General features: G+C 38.4%; 1 protein-coding gene across 1 annotated transcript in view; it reads right to left on the bottom strand.

Annotated features, from left to right (window-relative positions):
* Positions 1 to 1,419: 1,419 nt before the first annotated feature.
* Positions 1,420 to 11,559, bottom strand: part of LOC110680779 (protein lin-54 homolog) — a 33,246-nt gene continuing 23,106 nt past the window's right edge. The window contains exons 5-6 of the mRNA XM_021856564.1: positions 3,660 to 3,805; positions 1,420 to 2,274 (exon numbers count right to left, since the gene is read on the bottom strand). Of these exons, the coding sequence (XP_021712256.1) occupies positions 1,787 to 2,274; positions 3,660 to 3,805 (634 nt within the window). The 3' untranslated portion in view covers positions 1,420 to 1,786. The remainder of the gene's footprint in view (positions 2,275 to 3,659; positions 3,806 to 11,559) is intronic.

Genomic DNA, 11,559 nt, shown 5'->3' with positions numbered 1-11,559 from the left:
CCGAGCGGTGTCACGAACACGTGCGCAAATTTGCTGGTTGAAAATACTGCCGTTTGATTTTGCTGGGAACAGCTGATCTTTGTTTATAATATTTTCAACCAGCATTCTTGAAGTAGTGTTTGGTGACATGTAACGTGTATCTACACGAGCGCAGAAACCACTATGCGCTCTCTACTACACGCTAAACCTGCTCAACGCAGCGCATGTGTTAAAACTACACAGAATGAGGCAACCAATGTAGGACAGGCTGGCTGAGTGAAAATTCTGTGTAAGTCACACTCATGCTAATGTGTAACCGATGTGTTGGCCATCGGCTGTGCGCGGATCGATGGAAATGGAACTGTCAGTCATCTCCCCGCACGGCAGCAAACAGTTGGCCCTTGGTAAGATAAGGAGTTTGGGAATCAAACCTATGACCATGATTATAAAACGAACGTGTAGCCAACTACGCCACGTTGCCCCCCAACATGATAGGTTCTGACGTCGGTTATATCGGAGAAGTGCCGTCCATCGCTCAAAACGTGGGTCGTTTTGCGATTCTGTCTGCTGAGGTGATCTCCAGGAGGCTGTGCTGAAAGCAGGTTCTACGAATGGCCATGCTTTTTAAAACGGTGAAATCTATCAATCGTAAGCCGTTCTCGTTCATTAGCCGGTGGGCGCTGAACTTTCCAATCGTCGATCAGAACCCATTTTTTCTGGCCAACCTGAGCGTTTAAATTTCCTATGATGACTTCGTGGCAATAAATTCATCAAAATGGTAAAAACAAATATTTATCCTTGGTAGATGTTAACTGTTAACTGTCTAGGCAACTCATCAATTAGTTATAATGCCAAGTGCGGTAAAATTTTCTAGCTTCATTCATAGTACTTTTCCCGGTGTGTTGTACAAGTTACCGGGTATTCTCCGTATTTCTTCCAGCCATTTGGAATTCCCAGGATTTTTTTTCGGATAGATGGACACCCTGTATATGAGACCGAGATCTCTCATCTCACGCCACTCGTAGAGGAAGCCCATAAGTTAAGCACATGGGAGCGCGTCGACTGTTGTCATCTCATTGGACTCGTCTCGAATCGCAAAATAAGCTGGTTAGTTATGACACATTAAACCAACAGCACGTAGACTTGAGGTTTTTCTTTCAAATAAATTGCCGTACCTGGTTTTCACTATGCTGATGCTGTTTTATTAACATTCTATAGTAGTGAGGCTATTAATATTTTTATTAATTCATTATATCTGATAAGTTCGATACATACTTTTATCTACACTCGCTCAATCAAAGTATATTTACTATAAAACGCGTTAGAATTGCTTTGTACACAATTTGTACACTGTCTTATGTACATTTGAATATTTGAAAACTTTTGATCGACTTACATTGCTAAATTTTATAGGTGAATTCACTTTTTGGTAATTTTATCATAATAGCGAAAAGTACAGCCATCACGCTTTATTAAAAGCGATTTTTTCGACTAGTCTTAAATACGCTTATGTAGGTTTGTAAAAATATATTCACCAAAAGAGAAATGAGAAATAAATATTTTGTTTCAATCATTCGTTTAAATATTTATTGCTAATGCATAATGCTTTCCAGGTCCAAATTTTGGTCCAATAACAACCAACTACACATTACGCGTGCCATCACAATGGCACCGGTAATTAATTATTCTAATGCAAGTAAACCTATATCAGTACCGTACAAGCGTCCACAATTTTCTTTTGACACGGGTTATCGTAAACATAAATATGTGCACTAAAAGTGGTTTAAGATTCTTACGCAAGCAGACTTTAGCTATCCGATTTACTAGAAAACTCGATAATCTCCACCAGACACCGTCCGAATTCCTCCAGGATCATCCGTTCGGCCGTTCGAATGTTGCATCCTCGCTTTTGACACTCGTCCGCCTGCGCAATCATGCATTGGACTGTCGCTTCGATAACGTCTGGAGTCATAAAATTGTACGGCTGTTTCGATGGTGGTAACTGTGTGAGATCGGGTTCCGCCGGATTGGGTCGTTTTATTCCGGCAATGGCCACCGTTGCTGCAGCTGATGTCGTTGGTTTAGTTTCAGCAAAGGCACCGCCCGCACTTCCGATGGGTTTGATGTCACTCGGGGACCCCCCTAAAATCATTTCGCTTTGACTGACCTCTGCCATGCTGTCGTCACCAGATAGAGGCTCCAAGTTACCTCCAACGACTCCTCCCACGCTATCAACACCAGTCAGCGACGTTGCGTACTCGAACTCTTTTGCGTATTGTTCCGTGTTGCGACAACCTATAGGGCCAATGAGCGCCGATAAGCGGACACACAAGGTGGAAAATAAAAATAAAAGAATGAAAAATGAAAACGGTTCAGTACTGGTGATGGTTCGGTATAGGCGGTTTCAGGATTTGCTAAGGGGGGCGTTCTTGTAGATTAATTAAACTGAAACAGGAATATTTCTTAGAGACTTGCATTAAAATACTAAATAAATAAATAATTCCTGAGACATGAAGAATTGCCTAAAATTAAAAATATACTTGTTTTACAGCAGTAAGTAACGCATAGCTTTTTCACTAAAAAGGATGAGTTGTCTTTTATCATGGCTTCTTTTGTTGAAGAATCTTTTTAACAAATAAGTAGATGTTTCAAAAAAAAAAACACCTGCCAAATGAATGCTAAATATGAGTTTTGCTCTGAAGTGAAAACCGATCTTACAGTCGTCAATTTTCAATATAAATTTCGGGTAAAATTTACCCATAACATAAGTGATTTTATGTAATTTGTTCGAGAAATCACTTAAAAAAATTATTATAGACCCTCCTATAGCACATTTTTGTTTCAACATTTTTTTCGATTTTGAGCAAAAATCATCTGGTTAAGAAAATTTGCAAAACAACAGTTATTTTTCTCTTAATACCAGACATTGCATAGTCCATATTTTATATTTTTGTTTGATTGACTTAAAATAAAAGGGCGGCCAAAGAATATCTTCAAATAGCAAAAATATAATCAAAACCAGATGACAATTGATCAAAATCGATAAAATTATCAAAATTTAAATATTTTGTTGTAATAAAAGATTATGCTTTGAATAATGATGGGTTATTCAAATAGTAACACTTTGAAAAATGATAAAGAAACATCTAAGATGACAAGCAACAAAAGCAGCCAGAGCAGCCGCAGCCGCAGCCATCCCAGTCTAGGACAAGGATCTCTAAACAAACCATATATATAGTATACAAATATAGGCATAAACACTAAAACTCTGTAACCAGTATAAAGACCCGAATAACCAAATGGTTAAAAGGTCCATAATAAAAAGAAAACAAACAAACACTTTGTATCACAAATTGCTCATTAGCTTACGGAACATATAAATTACAAATCACCGTCATTTCATGCAGGCCCTTCCCACCTTGAACCGCCAGCGTGTGATCAGAGGTTTTGCCGTTTGCTTGTTTACATCGTTTGTATGCCCGCTCTATGCCTAGCGCAGCACTCGGTAGAATGTATAGCAGTGCTAAGTGTATAATAAGGTAGATAGATAGATAGATAGCAGCAGAGGCAACGATTTGATGCAACGCGCACGACACAAACTCAAAGATATGCTGTCATTGTGGGCAGATAATTTAGGCAATAAAATAACGATACAAGAACCGCATCAACACCACACTCACCTATGCACTTGCAGTTGGCCGAGCAGGCAATTTTGGCCTCGTAGCACTCGCAGTAGTTCTTCAGGCAGCCGGACCGTTTGCAGTTGCAGCCCTTGGTATGCAGGCGGAGGGCGTCCTCGTCGGCACTGACGGCGCCGATTTTCGGTCTGGAAGCAAAAGGAGATGATTCCATTTAGCACAAGTGAGAATTGTATTCGGCTGGCTGCAGAGCAAAGAAATGACACGCTAATCACGTGAACAAACAAATCGTTGGCAAGTGAAACTTTCAGATTGCAATTTAAAGAAGGCTTACTTGGATGCATTTTTTTAATATGATAGCACAGAGGATTCCACGTCACTAGCCCGAAAGTCACAAACCCGAATGTCACTAGCCTGAATGATGAACATAGTTATTTGTCCGAAAATTGATTCAGTGATATTGGCTTCTTTTAATTATCGACTATTGACTACTATTTACAGAGATAAAAATTTGATAACCTAACTTAAAAAGGGTGCGACTATATTTATTTATTTCGTCAAGCATAAGTAGACTACATACAATAATCTATCTATCTATATAAATAAAAATGGAATGGTGTTCGTATGTCACGAAATGGCTAACGAACGGGTCAACGGATTTAAATAATTCTTTCTCAGTTTTGTTCGTCAAGGGTTCCGACGTGTTTGTGTGTATAAAAATCCCAGGATATTCACCGGGAAAGTTGAAAAAATGAGCGCGAACGAAACTGTCGAAACAGCCTACTTGATGGCAAGACGAAGTTTGCCGGGACCACTAGTTTACAAATATTTCTTACATACTATGGATTACTTCTATTGTCCTTAAGTCGTTTTTTAAGCTGCTCTTTGGGCATAGTACCGTAAAGTGCCCTAATGCAGCGCATTGCCTAATTCCGCGCATTTCAAACAAAACGATTTTTATATAGAAATACACATTAATATTGCAATAACTTTCAATATCAATTGATGCAACTACTATTTAGAATAAGTTTGAATCATCAATAAAAGCAAATAAGGCATTTTTTCGCGGCGTAAAAAACATAATCAGGTGAGGCCCGTTTAAGTCGACGCCATTTTTCTAATTTCCTAACAGGAGATAATGCGAACTGGTTCTTGTGTTGTATGAATAATGCACAATACAAATACCTATAAGGGTAGTCGGGGCGGTTTCGCCAATGGGTTGGTATAAGACCCCTTGAAAACTGCATAAATTCTTGAAATTTCATCTGAAATAACATGCAACTCCAAAGCTGACAAGGAAATTAAGCAATGTGCATGTTATAAATCAGTGTTCTAAACTCAAAGAAAAATGAATAAATTATTTACGAAATAGAATGTTGATGATTGACTGTAACAATGTTCTTTTAAATTTAATCTTTTTGCACAGTGTTTCTAAACACTAAAAACTTTCCAAGTTTAGTGAACAAAATAATTAAATTACTAGATTTTATGAGATAATTTCACAACCTAAAAAAGGGTGCTCATATCACCCCATCGATAAAAAATCGAAACGAAAAATGAAAAAAATTGAAAAATCATTCATTAATTCGTGAATTTTATAGGACAAAGGAAATCGTGCGGATCTAATGTATTGATCTAAAAATTGTTGGAAATCGTACAAAGACCTGAAAATTCCACAATATTTTCTGCATTTCTATATTTCCTTAAGGTCTCCAAACTGCCCCACATTCCCCTATACAAAATTCACAAGTATCAATGCCACGTTATTAAAAAGACCATAACATATGTTTATCTTTGTTTCATGTGATAGTCATAAAATAAAAGAAATAAAACTAAACGTAGACTATAGCGTTACGGCTCATACAAAAAAAATACTTTTTTTCATACAAAAAGTATTACGGATGGGGGAGGGGGTTGTAAATTTTCAATTTCAGGGTTACGTAATGAATGATTGCTGCCTTACATTGAAATAAATGTTAATTTGATTGCTTCGCGAGTGCGCGGAATTAGGCGTTCTTCTGCGCGGAATATAGAAAAGCGTTTAAAAAGTGCGTGGAATTAGGCAATTTCTACGAGTGAACTATTTTAAAAAAATCTCAATTGTAAATTATGAATGCAGTCTTGTTTATTTTTACAATTTACGATACAATTTTTTAATTATCAATTTGAATCGTTTTATTCCTTAACTGCGCTGAATTACGGCACTTTGCGGTATTAACGCCAATGAATTCGCAATGTGCATTATACTGACGCATCATACGGTTAATTGGTCCGCGGTATAGCGCGGACGACCTGCTGGTCTGACGTGCGGCAATGAGCCCTGTACCTCTCGATAGACTCACTAAAGCGATCTTCGAGAGTTTGTATCTCGGCCAGACGGTGGACCTCAGAATTTCGCATTCTCCTAGGGGCGTTCAGAGCCATTCTCAGAAACTTGTTCTAAACCCCCTGGAGCTTAAGATGATGTGTTTTAGCGCAGCTCTCCCAGACCGGCATGCCGTACTCGATCGTGGGACGAATGATTTACTTGTAGACAGCAAGCTTGTTCTTTTGGGACAGTGTCGACCTTCGGTTTATGAGGGAATACAACATTAGCAGCACAGCTAGCGGGGCAGGGTTCGAGGCGGATTCCGCCTTCTGCTTTCGACTGTGACCCATCGCAAATGCTATGGGCCGCGGTTGGTCTGCTGCTACTACCTCCACAGATTAACTGAGAGCTTTCTTTGCCAACCTTGGTACTATGGTACTGTATGCGAAACCAGACACTTTCAGGATGGCTGTGCTTTGCAAAAATGGAAACTTTGACAAAGAAAGCTTTTAATCAATAACTGTGGATACACTCGTTAATCAATAAGATGAGAAGCAGGCTCTGTCCTATTTGGGACGTAATGCCAAGAAGAAAAAAAAATATTTTCAATTCAGCTGGTGAAAAATTGAATCGTTTGATGGTGTTATTTCAGTTGCAAATGTTCTTGCAAGAGTTTTGTAAAGTAGTGAGAGTATTTTATGATTGCGAAAAATAGATTTAAAGATGGCTTGTGTTGTTCTGCTTGTTAGATTTTTACGTGATTCAGCTGGTGGTTCGGCCGGTACTATGCCACCCGAACATTTTTTTGTAAGTGAAAAGTGTGATTCTAATGAATTACAATGAGAAAGCATTTTTGTTACGGTTATGAGATCTGATGGTGACGGTTAGTGACCAAATTCGATTTACGAGCATTGTGCTACTTAAAATAAAAGAATATTTTGAACCGAAAGAAAATGTCCTGCTTCGCTGCTCCTGCTCTCTATTTTTAATACAATCTGGGCTATTTCTGTATCATAGATTCGGTTCAATTTATCTATCTTGTTTATATGCTATATTACTTATGTTGACTGAGTTTTATCACCAAGCCATTATAGGCGGAATTGGAGTAATGGCACGAAGCGAGATCCGGCCAGAACAGCATAAGACCACGCTGAGAGCGGAGGAAGGACAGCAAGCGCTTCTGCAAGCATTCCGCACGACAAATCTGCCCTTTTATGGTGCCGGTTTTTCGCCTGCCACAACAGGTACTTCTTCGCGAATTTGTCCATCTTTCTCTTCCGGAACCTCCATGCGGGACGTACCGACAAAAAACTCGAGGCCGGGGATTTGTTTGGTGCCCGCCTTGACGAATGTCTCGTCGTCCATGGCGAGACAGCCTGGCTTGACCAGCCACTCACGGTACAGCTCCCGCGCACGCAATTTGGCCACCATTTTTTGCTTGTCAGTCCGTTTTGGCGCCTTCCTGACCTTAAAAACACGTAGCCCAGCCCGCTTCATGGTCTGCTGGACGAACCACTTCGACGAATTTATCTTTTTGGCCACGTCTCGGGTGGAAAGGTTCGGGTTATTCTTAAAGTACTGCCTTATCTTCCGCCCCTTCTCTGGGTATTCCGTTTCCGGTTTTCAGCCGCTTCTAGCGCATCGCTCGATGGTCTTCGTCTCCTGGAACATCTTCACAACGCGGGACACAGTAGAATTATTTTTTACGCACGCGAGAAAAAGCTGCACCCAAAACAAAGTATCGCATTTTTTCCGAGAAAAAATCTCACTGAATTTCGTATTTTTTGGGATTGGAACAACCAAGCTGTGTTTCCAGATGTTGGGAAAGGTGCCATTTCAAGACTAACAATTCAAAAGGCCTCATCGCCAAAAAGTAAACAATGAGAAAAATGCAATCTTGTTTTGTCAAACAATAAATCAAATTTAAATTATGAATTTAAGCATTGTATGTTATTTTATCGTCCAGAAAGTCGATGGATAAACTGATTTATAGCTATGAATATTCAATACTATCATTTTAGCAAGAAAAACCTGCTAAAAAACGAGTCAAAGGAAATGAGGCTTTTATTACACAAAAAGCTGTGCAGCCCTTTTCATTTGTGCCCATAGACGCCGGCCGACGCTGATGAGGCCTGTGAGTTGACGCCTTTGTTTACTCTAAAATGTGTTGAGGCCTTCTAGTTGTGGCTTGTTTTTTCATCATTTTCTGATGTGGCCTTTTGAAAATCATTCAAAATTGATGATGAAATAAGAAATTTGAAGTGTAGAAGAGTGTTAAGTGGTGAAGTAAAGTACATGGAGATCCCTACAGCAAGAGAAGATTCGTGCGGTCGATTAAATATGTGATTGATTGAACCCTTCGTAATCCATGAACATTATGTATGTGCTACGCGAGTTTGTCGTCGAGAAAATGTATGGAACTATTGGTTCAATTGAACGTTATTTTTCATGCAATTGAAACCAAATCGTGTTTTTGTTGATAATTTGTGAAGTACAGACAGGCTGACACAGGTATTGTTAGGTACTATGATACAAAATACACCAGACTACAGGAACCCGATAATGTTCGCCGTTTAGACAACCACTGTATAAAATAATACAAGGAGCAGTCGCTCCGTAGTATAACCTGCATCTACTTAGTGAATTTGGAACGTTTTTCGCAATCTACATTGCAATTTTGATGTTTGTTTAACAGGCCTCAACTCGATTTCCGTCAGATATAGAAATGAGGCCTTTTTTGGAAAAGGCCGCATTTGCGATGAATATCCTGGTTAGTGGAAAATGAGATGGGGCCTTTTAAAAATATGTTATTTTTTCAACTTTTATGCATATTTTTAAATGACTATTGTATGTTTTAGTAAGAATAGGCTCTTATACACTGAAATCAGCAGAAAACCGATTTGTTTACATTTTGGACTTGAGGCCTTTTCAATTGTTGGTCTTGATTTGTCCACTCTTTGTTAATTAGGCCTAGCCAAATGGATTTGCAACGTACCGGAAGTCGCTTTAGCATCGGATAGCCTATGTCATCCGGTCCCGATGATTTTCCTTTACCTTGTTGGCGAACAAGAGCCAGTTCATTGATGGCTCATTAAATTGTTGGTTCCTGTCCGGTGGAACCGCAAAGTTTTTGATAGCTTCAGCTGGTGTTGGTATACGGTTGAGGAAAACAGTTGTATATCGCTGAAGAGAACAGAGGTCCTCAAAATAATCTGCTAAGGAATCGGCGATTATAGCCGGATTTCGCGTAGTACAGCTGTCAATCTTGAGAACGATCCCTTTCGCTCGTCGTTTACCTAGGATTGCATTCAACCCTTTCCATAAATCGGCCGTAGATTGATTGTCGTTGATACTATAGAAGAAGCTAATCCTGCTGCATTCTTTTGCCTTCCGGATGGTTTGGCGACATTCATTTCTAGCCTCCCTATACTTGTTGGTAAGTTCGTCCTTGTTGGGATGGCCGGCTGGCAATCGTTTCGCTGCACGAAGAGCTTTTCTTCTTAGTTTAACCGCCTTTTTGGTTTCATTTGACCACCACGAAAGAGCTCGACGTCCAGGGGTGGGGCTCGTTTTGGGGATTGTTGATCTTGCGGAGTCATGGATAAGTTCAACAAATTCATCGATGGAGTCTGGTGTTGTATGATCTAGGCTAACTTCAATCAAATTTTGGAAAGATGACCAATCTGCTTGGTCATACAACCAGCGAGGTCGACGTGAAGTCTCGGGAGGGCCATTGGCGTAGGAACAGGGGGGGCCGGGGGGGCCTGGCCCCCTCCAGAATCATCCAGGCCCCCCCTAGATTTTTTGATGATAGTAAAAATTAAAATTGAAATTAAAAATAAACACGAAGCAAAATCTTCTCAATCAATGTACTTGGCTCTTGTAAGGGACGAATGACCATCAGTTTAAAGTCCCTCTCATCAAACAACAATAACGTGACTCTTGTTTTAGACAAAAATCTCTTCAGTGGTTACGTTATTTTAGAGAACACCATGCTTGTCTTACACAGCATCAGCGTGACGGTTCTGACTTCGGTGAAAGCTTAACCGTCCGGCTGTCGATCGATTAGTTACTGTTATAACTAGCTTCTTGTTGTATGGGATTAGCGCAATTTTTCAAAATCTCATTGCAAGCGTCAATTTTATTCCCAAAATTAGTTTCTTTTCTGAATAATCCAAATTATGCTGTTTCACCAAAAAGCAGCATATTCACTGCCTTCTGATTTTTCATGTTTTTAGGATATCCTACTCGAGGTGTCAGGTAATAATGATTTCCCTAATGAGAATTTACTAAAGAGACTCTATAATGTTCGAAAAAATAATTGGAAAAATAGACAAAATTACTAGAGGAATTTCTAAAAACAATACATAGCGGGAATTCTTGTCGAAAAATAAGGCTGAACTTTCAAGGAGTTTCGGCATGGCCAAGTTTTCTTCATATGAATGGCAGAAATTAAACCTGGTTTCCAATACAAACAAATCCATCAAAAAAATCTTTGGTTGATTTTAATTCAATTGTTTAGGTATTTTCACATGAATAAATTTACTGAATAATTTGACTAATTTTCTATAGATTTCAACAACATTGTCCAGAAAACTTTTCAATATTCTTTATAGAATTTTAGTGTAGTCAAATTCCTCAAGGAATATTGAAGGGTAGCTTTAGAACTTTTGCAAATTTCTTGGAAAATAGTCAAGTAATGTTGTCGGACTTATTCAAAGCTCCATTCCTTTCATGTCTTATTTTTATTGGTAAATTGATTCCGGAGAATGTTCCCGGATTTACCTAAAAAAAATCATTCAACAGTTCAGTATTCCCTCGCAATTCCTCTGAAAAATCATTAATTCTGTCAAATCTAATACTGAGATATTTAGCTGAAAGTTCTACTAGAAATTCTTCTGTGAATTTCTTCTTTAATTTTTTCCAAAAAATTTATTACAAATTCTTTCGCAAAGTTAATCAAAAGTCCTTAAAAATGTGTCCAAAATACATCACAAATTGCGTAAAAAAATCTTCTGTTTTTTTTTTCTAAAAATTTTGCTTCAAATCTCCGGATTATTCCAGAAATGGAAAGAAAATTGTTTTTGAAATTTCTCTTGCCTTCGAATCTTCAGAGGAAATTTGTTGAAAACCCCCATGAAAAAAAAAATTCATTAAGATATTCATAAAGAAATTTTTATTGATCTTGCTTGAAACACTTCTCTACAAATAATTTCACCAATTGGTCGGTGTTAAGACAGATCGGATTAGATGATATTTTAGCCTTCTAAAGATAAGTAGAGGACTGTATAAATTTTGATACAGATGTGTTACGAAATTCATAAGCTTCAACATTACAGCAAACAAGGCAAATATTTGGTTATTCCAAATGCTTGAAGTACGTTTTCCAGAAATCATTCAGAAATACTTGCTCCAGTCTATCTAAACACCAATATTGGTCGGTGTTAGAATTGTTAGAATCCATATTCTTGATTTGAATTTTTGTGCGATACGAATGCAGAATTTCTAGAGGCTTTGTGGTAGAATTTTAGAAAACCAGAGGTCAAGGAAGGATATATATTTCAAGAATAATTTTTAAAGAAGATTTTGATAGAACTTCTTAAAAAATTGCTTTATATGTAAAATTATTAGAGA

The sequence above is a fragment of the Aedes aegypti genome, unplaced genomic scaffold, assembly GCF_002204515.2.
Source record: "Aedes aegypti strain LVP_AGWG unplaced genomic scaffold, AaegL5.0 Primary Assembly AGWG_AaegL5_hic_scaff_1824_PBJ_arrow, whole genome shotgun sequence".
In the NCBI taxonomy this organism is placed as follows: domain Eukaryota; kingdom Metazoa; phylum Arthropoda; class Insecta; order Diptera; family Culicidae; genus Aedes; species Aedes aegypti.
This window is presented reverse-complemented; position numbering and strand designations above follow the sequence as displayed.